Here is a 23430-nt window from a genome sequence, read left to right as displayed (position 1 = left end):
TTGGTTTTACAGTAGCCTTGGACAAGGTGCCGCACATGAGGCTGCTAAACAGGATAAGAGTGTGGGGTATTACAGGAGAGATTCTAGCATGGAAGATTGGCTGACTGGTGTGAGGCAAAGAGTAGGAATAAAGGGAGCCTTTTCTGGTTGGCTGCCAGTGATTATTGGCGTTCCACAGGGGTCGGTATTGGGACTGCTTCTTTTCACATTAGATGCCAATGATTTGGATGATGGAATTGATGGTTTCGTAGCCAAGCTTGCAGGGGATACAAAGATGGGCAGAGGAGCAAGTAGTATTGAGGAAGCAGGGAGCCTGTAGAAGGACTTAGACAGATTAGGAGAATGGCAAAGAAATAGCAGATAGAATATAGTGTAGGGAAGTGTATAGTCATGTACTTTGGTTAAAGGATTAAAAACTTAAGTCTGTTTTCTAAATGGGGAGAACATTTAGAAATCAGGGGTGCAAAGGGACTTAGGAGTTTTTGTGCAGGATTCCATAAAAGTTAACTTACAGATAGAGTCAGTGGTAAGGAAGGCAAATGCAATGTTAGCATTTATTTCGAGAGGACGAGAATATAAAAGCAAGGATGTAATGCTGAGGCTTTAAAGGGCATTGGTCACACCACACTTGGAGTATTGTGAGCAGTTTTGGGCCCCTAATCTAAGAAAGAATGTACTGGCATTGGAGAGGGTTCAGAGGAGGTTCACAAGAATGATTCTGGGAATGAAAGGGTTAATATATGAGGAGCATTTGATGATTCCAGGCTAGTAGTTACTTGAGTTGAGAATAATGAAGAGATATTGCATTGAAACCTATTGAATCTTGGATGGCATATACAGAGTGGATGTCGGGTGGGAGTGAATGTTTCCTATAGTGAGGGAGTTTAGGACCAGACGGCACAGCCTCAGAATAGAAGGTCATCCCTTTAGAACAGGGATGAGAAGGAATGTCTGAATGTCTTTAGGCACAAGATGGTGATCTGTGGAATTCATTGCCATCGGTGTCTGTGAGGGCCAAATAATTTTGTATATTTAAAGCAGAGGTTCTTGATTAGTAAGGGCATCAAAGGTTATGGGGAGAAGATAGGAGAATGGGGTTGAGAGGAATAATAAGTCAACTGTTATGAACCCCATAACTGGGTCACTTACCAGTAAAGATAGAGAGGTCCGCTGAAGTCTGATGGTATCATTTTTAAACGTTTTTATTTATAAAGGGGCACAAAAGTAAGGTTAATACAAACATTCAGATAATATACATCGTCAATACTCAATCTAAAGCACGGGTATAGTAATAATCAACAATTCGAAGTAGCTCTATCGTTTGTCTAGGGGTAAAACTATTGTCCGATGGAAATATAAAAAGTCTCGCCAGTTCATGAAGGCTTTTAGCCGTTTGAGGGACCGCTGGGTGTTCACGGGTTGGAGAGAGAAAATAAACTTGCCAGCCTGTTGGACTCAAATCGTGGAACCGCTGGGTGTTCACGGGTTGGAGAGAGAAAATAAACTTGCCAGCCTGTTGGACTCAAATCGTGTTCCCCGTTGTCAGTTCGGAATCCTTTTCGGGGTTATTAGCCACTCGATTCCCTAGCTAGGGGAACCAAATCACACGTGGCTCCCGAGCAGCTTCCCGTCCTTACGGGAGCGATGAGCGATGGTGTCTCCGTCTGGTGCGTCACTGGAGTACCGCCTCCTGCAGTCTCCTTTTTATCATGGCTGGCAGATTTGTAAATGTCAATCAAGGTGGGGGGATACAATCCCCACCCCACATTGCCCGAGGGTGTCCATGTCCCTGATAGCTGACACGTACTATAGAGTTGCAATTCACACAGGTGCCTCTAAGAACAATGGTCAAATCCGTTGCATTGTCTCTCATTTCCTGGGTCCAAGACCCAAATTAATAGCGATCTTGCGATTCTCCGGAAGGAGGGGGCTGGTCCCGCACCCTTCGGCCCCTCAGAGCTGTGGTACATTCATAACACAACCATGATGGAATGGTGGAGCAGACTCAATGGGCTGAATGGCCTAATTCTGCTCCTATGACATACAGTCTTATGGAAGTCTTACCATCAGGATGGAACAAGTCAGAAGTTTAGGTAGAGGGCATTGTTTCTGTCCTGTGAGGTCTTCAGAGAATGAGGATGTTGATCTTCAGGAACTGAATAACAAAGTGGCATGGCTTAGTTGTGTCATCCTCAAAGACTCTCTGTTCAGTTTTAAGGATAAAGAACGTTAAGTCAGCTGAGGAGTTCAGTTGGAAGAGGGGAAGTGTGATCTTAGGCAATGTGGGAGCTCTCTAAAGTCCTTCAAGGGGTTGTTTATTTTTTTATTTGCTTTTGCTTTGTAGTGATTGGCTTAGCCTTTGGGGAAGTAGGGAGAAGGTGTTGGTAGAATTCCATTTGGGAATTTCTATACTCAGAGACAGTAAGAATGTGGAATATGTTCACAGACAGAGAAAGAAAGAGAGACAGATAGACAGACAGACAAATTGACAAGCCGAGATAGAGTCAAAGAGAGAGGTGAGTATTAAGATGCTTTTAAGGCGGGGAAATATAATTTACACTAATAGATTTGTATGAAAAAAATAAACTTCATATTGGGTATAAATACCAACTGTGACTGGGCTAACTAGTCTTTTGCTTTACTGCAAATCCTATGTAACTTCTGCATTTTGGTGGAAACATTCTACATAGAGAGTAGGTGGCTTGGTGCCTGTAGTAATTTGTGTCTGTCAACTTGTGATGGTTCAAGACTGACATGGAACTTCAGTTAGTCCAATTCAAGCATGTCCCGCGTGCATTTTCAATCAATGTTTAAGGCTGGAATGCTTGCCCTTTCCCACACTGCAGGAGCATCTCCTTGCAACTGTCTTCATTCTACGGTAGCGGGAATAAATTAAAGCACTCCTTGTGTAAAAGTTGTCGATAGACCCTCACCACAGCAAGCTCACATTTAGCAAATCACATGCTCCTTTACAAAAGGGCTTCACTGCACTTCATTTAGACATATATTTTAACCCAACAGTAACTTGTAATAATACCTTGAACATAATAAAATTTCCAAGCACATTTCATAGGAAAGAAATATTAACCTATCAGAGGAAGAGGATGAGGCAGGTACAGCAATAACACCTAAAATACAGATGGACAGGAAATATTTAGTGGAATATGTACTAAACATGGGCAAATGCCACTAGTTCGGTGGGCACCTTAGTTGGCATGGATGAGCACTCTATGATCTATGTACACCTCTAAGTAAAACAAAAGGTGACATTGATCCAAATAAGAAATAGGCTCAGGCAAGAGCAGATATATGGTGCAGATTGATTGCAGGTGGAAAATAACAAAATAACAAAGGCTCAGGTTGAATAAAATGGATACCATTGTCATTATCATGCTATCATTTCCATTGGGGACAAACACTCAGCTTAAGGACAGAAGATTAAACCTTGGTCATGAATTGTGAGTCACGGAGTAACAATACCCACCTGGAGGCTGTTGGGTCCACTGTGTTGTTGCCAGATTTTGAAAGAGCTCCCATTTAGCTCTATCCTCAGCACTCAGCAAACTCACCTCAGCAAAAACACTGACAATAGTTCATTGCCTAGAAACTCTGTTTCTCACTTGTCAGGTGCTGCCTGACCTGGTGAGTATTTCCATCATTCTCTGTTTCTGTACAAATTGATATGTTTTGTAATTCTTAAGTAAACAAAGACCATTTCTCTGATACTTCATAGTCCTTTCACAATCGAACTAAATTAGCCTCGACCTCTTGCAAGCAAAATATTCACCTGTTTGGGCAGGTGTTTGTTTTATCTTAGGGAAAAGGTGTTGAAGCCAACCTGTCTGTTGTTGCAAGAAAGCTGTTGCTCCCAAACTGACTCCAAGCCATCCTTTGCTCTTAGCCAGACAACAAGTGATCCATTTGACCCCTTTCCAAGATTGGCCAGGAGGGCTGCCATTTAGACGGACTACTTTGTCTCTGGGTAGCATCTTCTTTGAAAACTACTTCAATTTCACAAATTAATAAAATTGTCTAGTTTTAATGAGCAATGGCTCAGAGAAAAGAAGATAAATCAGCATTATCACCCAATCTCTTATCTGGCATGAGTTAATGATTCTCGCTGTCTCTGAGGAGAATGATACAGTGCTAGCACTACTCCACGCACACACACACTTCCAGATCCTCACACACATCTTACAAGCTTCCTTACAAGCTCAGAAATTCTTTTAACTAAATCTGATTTTAAAGCAATATTTTAATATTTGTCACAAGTCTGTTCCATCTTTGTTGAAGTAGAATCTTTCAGTGTCGATAGCATCAAGTCTGTGACGGAAATCGTGATAAACAGAGGACATAGCAATCAGAAATAGTTAGACAGGCTTGAGCTCTTTTCACTACAAAATAGAGGTTGCACTTTGGAAGGATACACCAAGGTAGAACATACAAAGTAATTGGTAGGGTGCTGAGGAGTGCAGTAGAACCAAGGGATCTGGGAATACAGATACAAAATTCCTTAAAAGTGGTGTCACAGGTAGATAGGGTCGTAAAGAGAGCTTTTGGTACATTGGTCTTTATAAATCAAAATATTGAGTATAAGAGTTGGAATGTTATGGTGAGGTTATATAAAGAATTGGTGAGGCCGAATTTGGAGTATTGTGTGCAGTTTTGGTCACCGAATTACAGGAAGGATATTTATAAGGTTAAAAGAGTGCAGAGAAGGTTTACAAGGATGTTGCCGGGACTTGAGAAACTGAGTTACAGAGAAAGGTTGAATAGGTTAGGACTTTATTCCCTGTAGCGTAGAAGAATGAGGGGAGACTTGATAGAGGTATATAAAATTATGATGGGTATAGATAGAGCGAATGAAAGCAGGCTTTTTCCACTGAGGCTAGGGGAGAAAAAAAAAAGAGGACATGGGTTAAGGGTGAAGGGGGAAAAGTTTAAAGGGAACAGGGGGGCGGTGGTTTCTTCACACAGAGAGTGGTGGGAGTGTGGAATGAACTGCCAGATGAAGTGGTAAATGAGAGGTGTATGGAGGGATATGGTCCAGGTGCAGGTCAGTGGGACTAGGCAGAAAAATGGTTCAGCACAGCCAAGAAGGGCCAAAAGGCCTGTTTCTGTGCTGCAATGTTCTATGGTTCTATGGAAAATAACCAAGTGAAATTTCCTTTTAATTTTGATGGGTTCTAATAAGGTGGAAAAGGGAATATTCTTTCATCCACCGGATCAGAGCGGTGATTGTTTTAATAAGTTCCAAGTGTTTTCTATGATTTGAACGTGAAACTTTTTCACATTGGTACATTGGTGTCTTTAAGTGTAAGACAGAAAAAAAACAGTAATACAGAGAGAGAAATCGAAGGCTATGCTGATTAAGATGAAGTAGGGAGAGAAGAGAACCTTGGGGAGCTTAAGCATAGACAGAGTCTGACCAGGTTAAATGACCTGTCTCTGTCTGAAGTTCCAGATTAAATCCTCTTGTGGAAAACATCAATCTCAAATTCCAAACTTGCAACTTTTATGTCCAGAATCAGTCCGGCTTTAGTGAAATGACAGTCACTCCTTAATATCTCAAATTGTGTGAACAAAACAATAATATACACATTAAAACCTGAATATTTCAATAAAATAAATAATACCCTTTCCCACCTAATCTGCAAAGATGGGCACCTGTATTTAAATTAAAGGTGTCACCACTCCAACATCAGTGACTGCGGTGAGACAGCAGAGGTGCATTTGTCCGTGTCATGTTGGAGAGTTGCACTATTACCAGGCTTTTCCACTAAACACCAGCAGCAACACTGAGTGACAAATGGCTACATGTAAATCTGAGATAGACATGCATGGGATCAGTTGAAAAGCAGTCGTTCTCTTTGGAAATGTTGGGCACTGCTGCTCAATTTGCCAGAATGATTGTTTAAAGGGAATTGGACAATACAGTATTTGAAATAGACAGCTTTAACTGCCAATACATGTCTTTCGAGGGTGGACAAGGGTGAGGATAGCTGTAACCCCTGTCCGTAGATAACTTCAGTGCTAAATTTATAATAGAGCACTTAAGAACAGATTTAGTGCACAGAGTGAAACTTTTTCCTTTCCCTATCAGTGGTATATTTCATAAAGATTTTTTATTAAAATAGAACTACATGTCACTCTCAGAGGACTACGCAGAATCTTAGTAATGCTGACAGAGATGCTAAAAGTGATCTATTTTTGAGCAGGATCAGTTGTGTATAATAGAGGATGAGTTTGATTGTAATTCATCGATCACCCCAAATGAGATGGATACAACTGAAAGCCGTTGAATCTAGTGGAAGAGTAGAGTGCTCATATAATAAGTAGCACTGTTCCAAATGCTTCTTAGCATACTTGCTTTTTGGTTATATATCTAGAATTGTGTATTCATTACAAAATGCTACTGCTTTCTTTTAGACATCAAACGACTGTGGAAAAAGGCAACATGCATTTGAGTAATGTGATCCATTGAACAGTCACATTCCATCTGTGTTACATATGGACTACAGGCAGGATGCCCAAGCAAGTAGCATTGGGGTAGCTAGTGGGAGAGGAGAAAATGTACCAGGCTTCTGAAGTAGCGTTGTCCTGAAGAAATTGCACTGCTGAATGGTGGGGTTGCTGAACTGATGACTCCAGAGGAAGGGATTTTCTGAGTTCCGTGCCGTGTTCACTAGCTCTACCTACTATAGTGCATATAAAAGGGGAAATCCCAGATCTCATTTTCACTCAATGATTTAACTGACTATAATTTTCCTAAATGCACTTCCAGATGTTGAGATTCCTGGTCTGGAATATGCATTTATTGCGTCACTTTTTTTTCCCATCCATTACGTTAACAGCAGCTCTGGTCAAAAGCTCAGAATGTCCTTCAAACGATTGCAATATTCCATACATGGTTCTTTGTTAGACCTTCAACCAGACAACAAAATGGAACAACGTGTATTTACATAATGCTTTTCACAGTCCTTTCAGGATACCTCAAGGCATGTTGAAATTTTTGAAATAATCTTTTATACCATTGTAATGTCCTAAACAGCACATCCATTTTGTGTACAGCAAATCTCTTTGATCAGTAAAATGACAAAAGGCAGATTATCTGTTAATGTAATTTTGAATAAACATTACATTATCAGATAGCTAGGGCCAACCAAATAGCCAGGAGGTAACTCACCTGTTCTTCTGTGATACTGTGCCATGAGAACATGAAGTCAAATCCTTCTCATTGTGATTTGCACAAGTACATTGAATTACAGGTCTAATGAGAAACCTGCTTGCAGCAGCATCACAGGCAGATAGGTTCAAACTACACACAGAGCATAAATTATACATAAATTATGCAAGACTATTCTGCCAAGAAATTTGTGTGCATTAATGTTTGTGAATGTATTTTAATTTGGAGCAAAGTTTGCAAAAACTGGCAAAAAGCCTCATTTATTATTACAAGAACTCCTACGTCTACTATCTACTTCTGAATTTGTATACTGAGGAAATTTGACAGTTTTGTCTCCAAAGGTGTGGTTCTGTGCATCAGATAAATATGTTGGTCTTGGGTAAACCTCTGATATTAACAATTAAAAGGCTCCATTTTACTAAAGGCCTGGACTCTTTAACAGTAGCAATAGCCACAAATAAGACTTTTCTTATTTTTTTTTAATCACTCTAGGGGTCTGGACATAGACTAAACCAGCATTTAATTGCCCATTACCCTTGAGAAGGTGATGGAGAGCTTGAACCACTTCAGTCCTTGAGGTTTGTGGATACCTACTATTGTAAAGGGGAAGTTCCAGGATTTTGATTTTCCCAGTGATGGTGAAAGAACCATGATATAATTCCAAGGCAAGATGGTGTGTCACTTGGGAAGCAATTTCCAGGTGGTGTGAACAGGGGGCCTACGAAGCCAGCTACTATGTCCAGTATGGTGTTAAGCGTCTTGAGTGTTGTTGAAGCTGCACTCATCCAGGCAAGGGCAGTGTATTTCATTACACTCCTGACTTCAGTCTTGTACGTCACAGACAGGCTACTCCAATTGACTCCCTAAGGCAATCCTACGTTGAGTTCAATGCTGGCTGGCAACTCGTGCGACACTGCTGCTGCCAAATTGTTTTGGTCTCTGTGATTGCTTTGGGTTCATCATATGTGTGGAGAGGGGGAGCTTGCTACATGAGCAACAGCTTGCTGTCCAGGCTTGCGTATCTAGACAGCTAGAACGCAACGTCCATGGTTGGCCCCGACCAACGGCGGCCTCATTGCCGATTGTGTATATGGCTACTCTGGTTCAGTTTCTTGTCAATGGCAACCATGCCAGGAGATTGATAGTGGAGGACTCAGAGAAGGTGATGCCAATGAGTGTCAAGGGTGACAGCTCAATTTTTTTCTTGTTGGGTGTCATCATTGCCAAGCACTTGGGTGGTGTAAATGGCTCCGTCCATCTATCAGTCTTGAACGAGATATTATCTCAGTCTTGCTTCATTATCTAAAGACTCATAAATGGCACCGAACATTGTACAAACATTAGCTACTTCTTACCTTATTATTAAAGGAAAAATATTGATGAAGCAGCTGCAGATGCTTGGCCCTAGGATGTTACTCTGAGGAACTCCAGCAATGATGTCCTGTGGCTGAGAGGTTTACCATTTTACCATAACCATCTTCCTTCACACTAGGTATGGTCCCCACCTCTCCACCCGATTCCCATTGTCTTCAGTTTAGCCAGGGCTCCATGATACCACATTGCTCTCACTTTCCCTTTGGAGTTCAGCTGTTTTAATCAAGCTTTGCCAGCTCTATAATGAGTTGAGAAGTTTGAAGTTAATACTTCATCTCCTTCTACCTTAGGCCACGAACTTGTCAATCACCCCGATCAGTGATTCTTACAAATTTGAGGGAGGGTGGTGTCACTGCTTCACAATGTCACTGTCATTGCTTCTGTCACTGGATAACATTCAGAGTAGGAATTATGCCCCCCCCCATCCCCATAGCTTACATCATTATGACTATTGTCATAACTGATACAGTTTGATAGTCTATAATAACTGAAAAATCTATGTATTAGTTCAGCATTTAGTTCTGGCCCCTTAATGAATGGCTCAATCAGAGTCTTCTGTTAACCAACCAATTAACACTGAATTAAACCCAAACCAGCAAATTAATTACATTTTACTTCTCACAATTTCTCTGCAATTTTCTAACATGCTCAGTTAGCATAGGAATCACCAGTGCTGATAATATCCATCCTTCAGTGAACTGCCTAGAGTTGCTGATTTCCCATACAGTATCACTAGTTCCTGCCCCAGGTGGCTGAAATAGGGAATGTCTTTCTATTGTGAGCCAGATTAAAACAGGTGAGTTTTAAATCTTAGCATATTTGTGGTACCGTTGTCCTATCAGTTATGTCTTAATTAACCTGTTTCTGGTCTATACAATTAACCGTACAGTCATTTTTTTTCATATTTACCAACAACTTTGCATTTACATGGTGCCTGCAGCATAATGAAACATTCCAGTCCAGTAATTGACAGCACTTTGAATTGCATGTTTATCATGCCTATTAATTCACTTTATTGATCAGGTGTGTTTTCCATATTCTTTATGATTATAATTTCCCCGTTGCCACTCTGTGTGTGTGTGTCTGTGATATTCATGACACTGTAAATGTGTGTGTGTGTCTGCATATGTTGATCACGCACATACACATAAAGAAAAATTGAAGGACAGACTGCTTTATTTAATGTTTCATCAATGACAAATGTTGTCATTTTGAACTTTGTCAAAAGCATTTCAAAGTATATGTAACTCAGAAACAAAATTTCCTGATGTGTGAGTAATTGTAAGCACTTTCAATCTAGAGCACTTTGGAATGAATTCAGCTCATTTGGAGGGAAGAATTCCTCTGTGCATATCTTGCAGTGTTATGATAAATCTTTTTTTTAATAAACACCTACAGTGCACAGAGGAAATTCTCTATGGCTGTAAACTGCAGTTACTGGTCAGTTCTACTGAAGAGTTGTATATATGCGAAACAGAAACTATGTGCTCTAATTATGCTGCACTATCACCCAGAGTTAATTTAGACAAAATTTGGCAGGTCTGAGAGATGGAGAAAGGGATTCTCCTCCGAGTATTAGTTTTAACTCACCATATAACTGTAGACCAGTGTGAAGTGGAAAGGCTCTCAGTTGGCTCACTGAAGGTAATTTATTTTATTGTGTGTGGTGAAGGAGACAGCCTTAATTGTTACTATTTGAGCACTAGCAGGCAACCTCCTGAATATCATTAAATGGGATTGAGGCACGTATTTTAAATGAACCAACTGCTACTTTGAGTTCCTTAATTAATCTATCTGCCTACATCACATAGTAAAATACATATAGACGGGACTCTTTTGAAACATTGCAAGGTAATATTTTGAAAGTCAGCCTTATTTAATTCAGTGGTATTAAGTATCCTCTTTGTCTACAGTGACATCGCAGTCAGACATGAAAGCATGGTGTTTAGCTAATCAGTGCATTACACTTTACTCCAACTAATTGACTGAAATGTTTTATAGGTAAAAGAGTTAGAAATTAATAGGTATGGACCTTGAATTTGATTTTTATCATAATTCGTCCAATTTATGCACAGTTATGCTGACAGTAGCTATAATGCATGATTTAGTGAGATGTCATGTACCTGACATTATTTCACACTAACAGCTCATTGTTCTCCGAATCTTGCATGCAGCATGATGTACCTAACTACTTCACACAGTAATTAAGTAAAAATGTAATATTCAAGCACACTTTTTAACTCTTTATTTTAGCGAGAAGTGTGAAACATTAACATTTAGGAATGAGATTGTCCTAATGGTATTCCACTAAATTAACATATTACTGCTGCACTGTTTTGGGGTTGGAATTTACAGTAGAGTGTGCCTTGCAGTTTGACTTTGTATTGTTGTATCAGAGATTCATGATTCAGATTAATTAATGTTGCCAAAAAAGGCTATTTGGTTCATTTATTCCATGCTGGCCCAACAAAAGCTATTTACATTAATCCCACTTGAAAGATTTTGGACTATAGTCTGGTAGATTCTGAGATTTCATGTGCATATCCAAGTACTTTTACAATGAGATTCTGTCCCCAGTAAACCATAGTCAATGAGCAACAGACGCCAACTCTTTCATTGGCAAGGAACCTTTCCTCAATTATTTTCTGCTTTAAATCTTTCCCTCCAAGTTAATGACATCGCTTGGAAACTGGTTCACTCTGTTTAGGTCTCTCTTAATTTTATATACATTGATTATATTTCCTCTCAGTTTTTTCCTTGGAATCAAAACAAGCCCAACTCAAACAGTATCTTCTCATGGCCGAACCTCTTCCTGGGAATGTCACTCATGAAACTGATCCTTGTAAAATTATAATCAAGGTTGAACATAGTACCTCAGCTATGGCTTTAATAATGTTTCATATGTTTTAGTATGACGTCCCTGCCCTATGCTTGTGCCAATAAAAGCAGCTATCCTGTATGCCTTAGTACCCATTACCTGTTTTCAGGCATCCATGGATATACATTCCCTCCAATTAATTGTATATTCCTTTAATTTATTACTGAATGAATTCTCCTAGTTAGCCCAATTTAAATCCATTTGCCACTTTTCTGTCCAGTTGATAACTCCTGGCTTGATACCTAAACATAAGACAAGAAAATCGAAGTGGGCTATTACTGTCTTTTTCAGTAAACACTTCAAATATCTGGAGCAGTTCTTCTCGCAGTTTCCTTTGGCTTTCTCATCTGGTTTACATGATACAGCTGAAGTCAAGAATTCAACAATGGGAAGAAAATGAGTGGAAGATACTCCCACTTGATGGGGATCCTGATGAAGAGACTTGTGTTGTGTCTGTGCACAACCACATAACAATTAAATAAAAGCACACACATGGAGATGGCTTTAACTGGTGTATTCACATTGCAGTGAGAGAGAGAGAGAGAACAATTCACATGCGTAGACAACTGCACATGTGCTGACAACAGATTAATTTGTAGTGCTGGAGGGGAATTCATTGCTCGAAAAGAAATAGATCCGTACATTATATTTCCTCTTCCTTTAGATTAATGCAACATTATAGATAGAATGATACATCTTGCGATGCACTCAGACGCATCATCAGTGATGGAACCAGGCTGTTTCAGGTCTTTCAACATCAGACACCCTCGCCAGGATTGATCAGGCCTAGACTTGTGTCTGAGTAGCATTCTGTCACGGATCACTCCTCCCGATCCACAGCCAATTCAATCCTTGCTCTGTTACCTCTATGGTGTTCCTAATGGCTTTCCTCTTCTGGGTTCCTGAGATGCCCATCTAACAGTCAGCTAGGCAGAGGAATTGACCAGCAAACCCTCTGCAGGTCACCTCTATGGGCATACAGTGTGTCCGCCACCCCTTACTGCAGCACTCTATCAAGTTTTGGTATTTTGTCTTCTTCCTTTCATAGGTCTCCTCCATCCGGTCTTCCCAGGGAATGGTCAGCTCCAACGTGACCACCTGTCTAGATGACTGACAGCAGCACTAAGTCTGGCCTAAGCATGGTTGAGGAGATGTGCTCAGGGAATCTGAGTTGTTTCTCTAGGTCCACTCTCAAAAAACTGTACATGTACAAAACATCCACTTTTTTCATAAACCCATATTCCAAATAAACATGCTTTCACAATAACAGTCCATAACTAACTTCACAGTTCTAAAGATTCAGTCTTTTGGGTGGCACTTTGCTTCTTTCAGGATAGCGCCTCTGGGCCTGTGGAAAGGCATCAGGTTTGACAGGTGTCTTGTCAACGACAATGCTCTCATCGCACCTCTGGGCCTGTGGGAAGGCACCAAGTTTGGTAGGTGTCTTGTCTAAGACAACGTTCTTGGTTTCCGATGTCTCGCAGACCATTCTCACTCAGCACTTTACCAAGGCTCTGGAGGTGCTCTTCATCATTCTTGCCAGGCATGATAATGTCATCAAGGTAACATTGTGTTCCTGGGAATATCTTGGAGCACTTGTTCCATTGCTCTTTGCCAGATTGCTGGAGTTGATGAAACACCAAAGGTGAGACAATTATACTGGAACAGTCCCTTGTGAGTGTTGATTGTGAGGAACTTCCTGCTTGACTCCTCAATCTCCATTTGCAGATAGGCTTGTGTTATCAATCTTTGAAAACCTCTCCCCATCTGTCAAATATGCAAGAATGTCTTCTATTCGTGGCAGGGGATATACATGCACAGTATGCAGCACAGGGTTGATGTTCACCTTGAAATCCCCACATATGCGAACGGCTCCAGCCTTCCCTTTCTTGATCACCAGGACAATGGATATGGTCCAATCGCTCCACTCAGCTTTGGAGAGAATTCCAGATGCCTCCAAGATCTCCACTTTAGGATGTAGTGTGTAAGGCACTGGACACGCTTTGTGGAATCTTGGTGTTGCTCTTGCATTTAATTCAATTCTGGCCTTACTGCCTTTGAGTTTACCGATTCTCCTTCTCAAACACCTTCTCATTTGCATTAAGCAGCTGTGCCAGTTAGCTACCATCTGGGCTGCCATTGCCTGTTGATGCCACACTGAGAGCATTGACTGAGTGCCAGTCTAGTTGGATTTTTCTCAACCACTCATGTCCAAAAAGTGCTGGCCCTCCACTTTTCAATGCATAAAGCTCTAACTGTTGTGTTTGGCCTCCATTTGTCACATTTCCTTTCAGTCTGCCTTTGGGAGACACTTTTTTGCCTGTGTTAGACCTTAGCATCACTGAAGTCTTCTCTACCGGTATCTTAGAAAACAGTCTGTTATAGTCAGCCTCTGGAGCTGACCCTGTATCCAGCTCCATTTTCAGTTTTACATCAGACATCTATTGTGATCCATATAATGCGATCTGCTTCAGTAATACTTTGCCCAGTTCTAGGCATGACAGCTCACCTTTGTCAGACTCTATGTTGTCCGATTCTGTTTTACATTCGGTAACTTTATGTACTTACATAGTTTTGTGTTTGACTTTCACTCAATTGTGCTTTTTGTCTGCCTTGCACACTCTCTCTATGTGATCTGGTTTTTGACACTTTCTGCACACTTTTTCTTTGAACCAACAGTCATTTGCATCATGGCAGGATTTACCACATCGATGACATTTTTGACTTCTTGCACCATTCAGGAAACATTTTGTGCATTTCCCTTTTAACCTCCTTTTCTGTAGTTCTGCTGCATCCTTTGCTGCAGTCTCTAACGATATTGCAATGGTCAATGCCCAATCTAAGGTTAGGTCTCTTTTGACCAGTAGCCTCATTTGGGTGCTTTGAGTATGCATGCCACGTACAAGCCTGTTCCTTAATACATCACAAAGTCCATCTCTAAAGTCACAGTACTGGGAAAGTTTGCGCAGTCCTGCAATATATTCAGTAAAGCTTTCAAATTTTGACTGGTTCCTTTCGTAACATCCAAATTTCTCAGTTAATACCATCAGTTCAGGCCTCAAGTGATTTTATAAAATTGTAACAATTTTGTCAAACGTCTTGCTTGCTGACTTTTCAGGGGTGACTAAGTTATGTAAGAGACTGTGTGTTCTTGGGTCCATTAAGCTAAGTGCAGGGGCTTTCTTTCACTCCTCCAAAGTTCAATCCTCTCAATATATGACTCCCAACCTTCATTAGCGCTATCAAATTCCTCAACTTCCCTGACTGAAGCTATCGCCATGTTATTTTCACTTTAAATTCAGCGCATCTTTCACCGTTACTGTGCACTGTACTCACGCCTTTGTTAGCGTCTGTGAAGCCCTTCTCTGTACTGCTTACCTCCCGCTGTTTTGTCCCGTAACTATCGGTGCAGTTGGTGATATTTTCTGACATTCAGGATCATACTTGTCAGCAAGTTGCTGTGTCTGTGCACAACTACATATCAATTAATTAAAAGCATACATGCGGGAGATGGCTTTAACTGGTGTATTCAGGGAGAGAGAGAGAGAGAACAATGAGCATGCGTAGACAACAGCACATATGCAGACAACAGGTCAATATGTAGTTCCGGGGGGGGGGTGGCTGATCATTGCTCTAACAGGAATAGATCCATACATTACAACTTGGCCTGAAACGTCAATTGTTTATTTATTTCCATAGATGCTGCCTGATCTGCTGAGTTCCTCCAGCATTTTGTTTATGTTGTGTCCCACTCTGCTGTCACCCTTTGCCTCAAAGCTTGATAAAATGGTACCTCAACACCATGGTGTAAGATCTGCTATACTGTATTTGTGTCCTACCATTCATGTTGTTATGAACCCCGTAACTGGGTGTCTTACCAGCAAAGATAGAAGTGTCCGTTGGAGTCTGGTGATACTATTTTCAACAGTATTTATTAGTAAAAATACACAAAAATAATATCAATGCAAATATACAGATAATATACGTCATCAATACTAAACCTAAAAGTGCGGGTATAATAATAATCAATAAGAAATAAGCTCTATCGTTGTCTAGGGGATAATGAATTGTCAGATGGAAATATAAAGTTCAGTTCAGTTCATGCAGGCTGCGGTAGTTGTTGGTCGCTGTGTTGCAATTGTTGGAGAGAGAGAGAGAGAGAACAGTACAGCTATTGACTTGCCAACTTTCCTTTACAATCTTGATCCATTGATGCGTTGTTGTTGTGGCCATTCACTTATGACCCCTCTGTCCTTTAGCTAGACCGTTCTTCCGTGGTGGACTCCTCACCTAGGCACAGGGTGGAAATACACACAAGCCCCCACCAGTCTCGCTACAAAACACTGTGAGTTAAAATTTACCGACCCTTCGTTCGGTTTCCGATCTCCCACCCTGTCTCGTGGGGGTTTCTGATGCTCACTAGCGTTCCTCCTGGTGCGTCTGAGGGGTGTTACCCCAGACCCCACTTTTATCCTCACTCACGGGGTCTCAGGTGTCAATCAAGTTGGGATGATGTAACCCATCAAACCAGCCTACTCTGGTTGCCCCCTGAGGGGTTTCAATGAATAGAACAGTACCAAGTAAACAATCCTTCTCCAAAAGACAATAGCAGTAATCAATGGTTCCGTCCCTCTTTTGTTAGTAGGAGACATTCCACCTTAGCTGTGCCTCTCTCTCATTAACTTTCATGAGCTGTTATCAATAACAACTGTCCTGGCAGCTTTCCTGTGTCTCTCTCACTTCCTTGATAACAGCATCGGAATAGTAGCGATTTGCGATTCTCCAAAAGGGGGGGCATGGGTGACTCTGCACCCTTCTGCCCATCAGAGTTGTTCATCCTTCATAACAATGTATAGAATAAGAATTTCTTGTGTGGAATATCTGTTGAATATCATGTGGCTCTGAATCTTTGGATTTTGTGTTAGGTGATGAAGAAATGTTGGACTAGCCCTGGAGATGCCGAAGAGACGAGACATCCTCGCAATTGTATTGATTGTTTTACCATGGACGCTGCTTATAACTGTCTGGCACCAGAACACTGTTTCACCACTGCTGACACTGCGAAAAGGTAAGTGATGATCTGACCAAAATGGACAGAGCAATTTTAAAATCGACTGTTTATTCATTTCCATGGATGCTGCCTGACCTGCTGAGATCCTCCAGTATTTTGTGTGTGTTGCAGAAGATACAAAAAGCCTGTAAGCAAGTACCATCATGTTTAAGATCTTCTACCGTGCTGTTAAAAGGCTGATTGGTTCCCTAATATGATAAGATGGACACTTGTCCTCATAGTCTACCATGTTATGACCTTGCACCTTATTACCTACCTACTTGGCACTTTCTTTATAGCTGTGACACTTTATTCTGCATACTTTTATTGCTTTGCCTTGTACTATCTCAGCGCACTGATGCAATGAAGTAATCTGGATGAACAGCTGTAATGTTGAATCAGGGTCAAGGGACTGGCAAGTGAGATAGAAAACACCGACTGCAAATATGTATTTACTCACAAAAACAGTAATAATTGAATCAAACATTCATGTTCCCCAAGTTACAGAAACTACAAAGCTGAATATTCAATAGACATACTTACTTAAAAGCGTGCACAGAAGATACCTTCCCACTGGTCATCAGCACCACTTCCCTTAAACAAGAGAGAAAGGACCTCCCACATGCGCTCTCCAGATAGCCAGAATATTTGAAACTGAACACCAAGCAGCTAACCAATGGGAAAAGCAGCTGCAGTTTCTAAACTAGCCAATCACAACAAAGCAACTTTTGACAATCAGCATAAGCTGCACCCCCCACAGTACAACAGTATACAAAGCAAGCTTTACACGTATCCTGATATACTTGACAATAGTAAACCAGTTTACCAACTTACATTTCCCAGATATGGGCCCCTCTATCACCAGATCAATATCTGACTGCAATCTATTTTATCAACTAATAATGTTCCAGTTCTCAAAATCATTGACAAAAATAGTGAAGAAAATCAGCACTAATTACAATCCTTGAGGGATCCCACTACTCACTAGTGACTGAAATCATTACTGCTGCTTACAGGTTATGAGAGACCTCTATAGATTCCTAGCTGCCTTGAATCAGAATCAGAATCAGGTTTATTATCACCGGCATGTGACGTGAAATTTGTTAACTTAGCAGCAGCAGTTCAATGCAATACATAATCTAGCAGAGAGAAAAATAATAATAATAATAAATAAAATAAAGCATAATTAATAAACAAGTAAATCAATTCCGTATATTGAATAGATTTTTAAAAATGTGCAAAAACAGAAATACTGTATATTTTTTTAAAAAGTGAGGTTGTGTCCGAAGCTTCAATGTCCATTTAGGAATTGGATGGCAGAGGGGAAGAAGCTGTTCCTGAATTGCTGAGTATGATCTATGAGCCTTTATTTATGAGTCTTTCATAATGAAAACTCAGCTTTATCAAGGTACATAGGACCAAGAATTTGTTGCAATGAATTTAGAGAAACAATAAATGGCCACTTAATTCCATGGGTGCAGGTTACTCAGTACTTACAGGTCCCAAATATCTGCACAATATCAGCAGGTTATCTTTTGTTTAGTCCCTAGCTCTGTGGTCCTGATAGTTCACAATGTGCTTCTACATTGCACGTGGACACTTATCCACTGAGTAAATTATATTTAATACTTCAGTAAACGGTTGATCCCTCCAGCATGGAGTATATGAAAATATTAGGATGCGTTGGGACACATCATCAGTGATGTAACCTAGGGTCATCGGATGTTTCAGGTCTTTCAACATCAGACACCTTCACACAGGTAACTCAGCCAGGGTTGATCAGGCACCAGCTTGTGTCCCAGCAACATTGGTCCACAGGGTCACACCTCCATAGCCTCTGGAGGCTCAATCAGCAGCCTCTGTGATGGTCCAAATGGCTCTCCTCTTTGCAGCCTCTGTAATTCCAAGGAGAGAGTAGGTTCTGCAGCCAGAAAATCCTTTACACCCCACCTCTATAGGCTCATATCATGCCTGCCATCCCTGCCTCTGGCACTGCTCTACCAGCTCCTGGTATTAGACTTTCTTATACTCAAATTCCTTCCCAATTCAGTCTTCTGAGGGCACTGTCAGTTCTGCCATGACCACCTGCTTTGAGGTTTCTGACAGAATGACCATGTCAGGCCTCAGGGATGATGATGAAGTGATGAAGTTGGGGAACTTTAGTTGCTTGCCAATATCAACTTCCAGTTGCCAGTCAGATGCCGTGACGACCAAGCCTGCTGGTGATCTGGACTGAGGCTGTGGTTGGTCTCTAGCTTTGACAAAGGCTATGGGCTTTCTGGGTTGGCAGAGGTGCCTACTGTTGTTAATGGCCAAGGAGATATTTTCTCCCACTGCCTTCAGCACCTGGTCATGGTGCCAGCAGTAGCGGCCTTCTCCCAGAGCTTTTAAACGCAGCTGAGGATGTGCTCCAGTGTCCCTCAGCCGGGCAGAGAGGACATGATGGTGTCTCGCCTTTGTCCCAAGCAAAAAAGTTCGCTGGACTAGGCATGATGTTGTTGTTCTCACCATCTCCCTCCCCCTACCTCTCTCCCCCTCCCTTTCTCTCTCCCCCTCCCTTTCTCTCTCCCCTCCCTCTCTCTCTCCCCTCCCTCTCTCTCTCTCCCCTCCCTCTCTCTCTCCCCTCCCCCCTCACCCTTTGCTCTCTCCCTCTCCCTCTCTTTCCCCTGTCTTCTCTTAATTTATTATCACAGGAAAGATTGAAAATCACAACAAAAAGCAAAATCGGGCAGAAAAAGTAACTCTGAAATCAAACAGGAATATTGAAAATACTCTGTAGATCAAGGCCGAAAAACAACCTGGAATTTAATTATACTAACATATAACTACCTTTTATTTTGCAATTAAACAGCAATATTGATAATGTTTTAGATTTAACCAAATTGATTGTGTTTCAGTCAATGTTTTTAGATAATCAAAATGAGAGTAATCATATTTGTCTAATTTTTAAGTATGTGCATTCCTAATGCTCAGGTTTACAATGGTAATACTCAGTTTATTATCCTCATTATTTATTCTTGAGGGTTAATTTTTGAATGAGTCTTTCAACCGATAAAATCAAAACTTTGCTAAGATATTCAATGCTGCACCTGTTCAACAGTCACATTCTCCCATTCTCCATTCTGAGAATTCTCATTCTATAAAGTCCCATTAGCACTCAACTTTTATTAAGATGAATAAAGGAATTCATATCTGCCTGGAACAGTCTAAGTCAGGCATGAATCACTGGAAGCTCCAAGCTGCATGTTAAAGATGGATAACATAATTGCCTGGGAGTACTGGATAATGAGAGTTGACAACTAGTGTTGGTGATGGGAAGAGCTGCTATATTTTTGGACATACTGTACAGTATGTAATATGAACAAACACTTTACGATTTTTGCAGCATTAAAGCAAATGGGATACTCCATAAATTAACATACTTTAAACATGTTTGTGCTTTTAGAAACAAATAATAATCCTTTGCCAGTGAAATCAGGCACTAGGCAAATCTGTGGTATGCCACTATGCAAGATGATATCACAACATTGACTACAACTGGATTTATATAGTATTTAACAAGCCAAATTTATCACTGTACATCATCCAATTAATTATTATTAGAAGATAGTTACCCATAGAAATTACTATTGTACACAAAAGAAAGACTTATTGATTTGGTATTGTCACCAGATACACTGAGAAAATCTGCACTTTTCATTTTAAAATCTATATACAGCCAGACAAATAGATGGGATGTTGTGTTAATAACACATCAAAGTTGGTGCTCTTGACATTGCAGAATGCAGTCAATTCTATGATACCATTTCAGTTCGGGTGATGTACTCAATGCGGGCACTGGGCAGATGACATGATTCTCTGACCCAAAATGAAGAACCAACACTCCAGCACTAGGTGGCACATTTTCAGCTTACCTATTTTATCCATGGTCTTTGATCAAGGGCTAAAACACTTGGTCTTATAACTGTCTTTAATAATGCTCTGTAACTAATCCCTGTGAACTACATGCAGCCCGAGGTAATTTCCTCCAACTTTTTTGATCCCCTCCTTCTTTTGGGTAGTTCTCAATCTCCAGTCAAGTTCTTGGCTGCAAAGTGAAACAGATAGAAGTGAGCTTGGTGCAAAATGGCTATGATGAATCCACACACTTGGCCAAATATAGATTTCAACACTTTGGACTGTAAATGCATTGAACGCGTCATTGAATGGCATCTTGGCTCAGCTCCTAACTTTCTTCATTTTGGGTCAGAGAATCATGTCATCTGCCCAGTGCCCGCATTGAGTACATCATCCGAACTGTAATGGTATCATAGAATTGACTGCATTCTGCAATGTCAAGAGCACCAACTTTGATGTGTTATTAACACAACATCCCATCTAATTGTCTGGCTGTATATAGATTTTAAAATGAAAAGTGCAGATTTTCTCAGTGTATCTGGTGACAATACCAAATCAATAAGTCTTTCTTTTGTGTACAATAGCAATTTCTATGGGTAACTATCTTCTAATAATAATTAATTGGATGATGTACAGTGATAAATTTGGCTTGTTAAATACTATATAAATCCAGTTGTAGTCAATGTTGTGATATCATCTTGCATAATGGCATACCACAGATTTTTAGATGCAATGAAGTAGTAGAGTGCCATCTAGTGTTGGAGTGAGAGCTCGATTTCCCTGGCAAAGGAATTGGATACCTGGTCAAATATCATTTTCTGCAAATGTAGGCAAGCAAAACTATGTTGGTGAACTTGTGTCATTTTTCTTTCAGATGATGGGAGTGAGGTTGGCAACCGTCGAGATTTTGGTCAGTCATCAGACTCCAAGGAATATTGCCCATCAGATAAGGATATTGTGGAGGTGATCAGAACAGAGTATGTTTACACTCGACCTCCTCCATGGTCAGACATCCTCCCCACAATTCACGTCATCACTCCAACTTACAGTAGGCCTGTACAGAAGGCAGAACTGACGCGAGTTGCTAACACCCTGCTTCATGTGCCCAACCTCCACTGGATAGTGGTGGAGGATTCACAGAGAAGAACCACACTGGTGACCCGACTCCTCAAAGAGACGGGCCTTAACTACACACACTTGAATGTAGAGACACCGCGCAGTTACAAGCTGAGAGGGGACATTCGGGATCCTCGATTTCCGCGTGGCACCATGCAGAGAAACCTGGCACTGAGGTGGTTGCGGGAAATGTTCAATTTGAACAACACCCAACAAGGAATCGTATATTTTGCAGATGATGACAATACATACAGTTTAGAGTTGTTTGAGGAGGTAAGTTGTATCAAAAAGGGTGACAACAATTAAAACAGGTTATAATTTGTGGCCTGAACTTGGATTGTTATACTGTACTTGTTCATCATTAAAGATGAGGATTTCTTGTGGTGTGAGAATATCGATGATGTTACTAATGAACCTAGTATATCATGTTTGCTCTTGATATCCCTTCAATGTTTAGCTGGTAGATTTATGTCCCAATCACCAACCTTTATGTTGTTGGATTATAGAAGGATCTTAATATTGGTTAAAAGTTTTATTGATTGGGAGTTATCTTCTTGATATTTAGTATATAATTTAGTCATGTATTCCCATAAATAGGTAGATTCTGAGAAAGCTGTCATCTTTCATCAAGACTGCTCACTGAATAATGGATTCAGAAATGGTGCCAATCAGAAACGCTGTCTGAATCCTCGAGTTACAGCCTGCAACACTGTGCTCCTATTCTCTTCAATAACCCAAAAAGTTTGCATTTGGAATCTCAGATTATTTGCCTCATTTCTCAGTTCCAAACATCAACTCTACAAAAAGCATATGGCTTTTGTGTAAATGGGCTATTTATCCTGCCGAGAAGCATTCTTCTCTGCACACACTCTTGGCCTGGGGTGGAAGAGGAAACTTTTGTATGAACAATGGTGATAGGATACCTACTGAATTGAAAAAGATTTCCCAGTATTAGATATGTTTCTGTAATGTCTGTATTCACAACCTTAGATATTGAAGGTGATCCAAAAATTGTGTAAATTGATAACAAAGAGACAAAAGAATTCCTGCTCAGAGAGATGGGCTGTAAACGTTGAGAAATGTGAACAATATAAGTGTGACCAGAGAACAGTAGAAGTGCATAGTGTGAATTAATGTCTTCAAAAATTCTGAAAATCTTGAGGGAGCATGAAGCAATTATCAATAAGCTAGACTGTCTGCAAGACACGTTATTGTTTGTTAGAACTAGTTGTATCAAAATTATACAGAGCAATTGTAATATTACTTGCAGTTTTGTTTCCTCAGACTCCTAGAGATTTAAAAGTTCAAAGTTAGCTTATTATCGAAGTACATATATGCCACCATATACTATCCTGAGATTCATTTTCTTATGGACGTTCACAGTAGATACAAAGAAACACAATAGAATCAATGAAAAACCACACACAATCCACAAACAATCAATGTGCAAAAGACAACAAACTGCAAATACAAAAATAATAATAATAAATAAATAAGCAATCAATATCAAGAACATGAGCTATAGAGTCCTTAAGAGTGAGTCCATTGATTGTGGAATCAGTTCAGTGTTGGGGTGAGTGAAGTTATCACCTCTGGTTCAAGAGCCTTATGATCGAGGGGTCATAACTCTTCCTGAACCTAGTGGTGTGGGACTTGAGACTCCTGTACCTCTTTCTCGATGGCAGCAGCAAGAAGAGAGAATAGCCTGGATGGTGGGGATCCTTGACGATGGATGCTGTTTTCTTGCGACGGTGCTCTTTGAAAATGTGTACAATGGTGGGGAGGGCTTTGCCCGTGGATGGACTGAGCTGTATCCTCTACTTTTAGTAGGTTTTCCTGATCAAGGGCATCATCCTTAAGGGCTGGGAACTTGAATTTAAAAAAAATCAATTTACCAACCCTTAAGAGGGAGCATAATGTAGTCTTCAA

At 40.6% G+C, this 23430-nt stretch overlaps 1 protein-coding gene across 10 annotated transcripts in view; it reads left to right on the top strand.

The window, feature by feature from the left end:
- Nucleotides 1-23430, top strand: part of LOC140716827 (galactosylgalactosylxylosylprotein 3-beta-glucuronosyltransferase 1) — a 218603-nt gene that overhangs the window by 150320 nt on the left and 44853 nt on the right. For all 10 annotated transcript variants that reach the window (XM_073029766.1, XM_073029768.1, XM_073029764.1 and 7 more), the window contains 2 exons: nt 16364-16506; nt 21260-21774. In XM_073029766.1, coding sequence (XP_072885867.1) covers nt 16395-16506; nt 21260-21774 — 627 coding nt within the window. In that variant the 5' untranslated portion in view covers nt 16364-16394. The remainder of the gene's footprint in view (nt 1-16363; nt 16507-21259; nt 21775-23430) is intronic.

Source organism: Hemitrygon akajei, chromosome 26, assembly GCF_048418815.1.
Source record: "Hemitrygon akajei chromosome 26, sHemAka1.3, whole genome shotgun sequence".
NCBI classification, from domain to species: domain Eukaryota; kingdom Metazoa; phylum Chordata; class Chondrichthyes; order Myliobatiformes; family Dasyatidae; genus Hemitrygon; species Hemitrygon akajei.
Note: the sequence above shows the minus strand (reverse complement) of the source record. Positions and strands in the feature narration are given on the sequence as shown.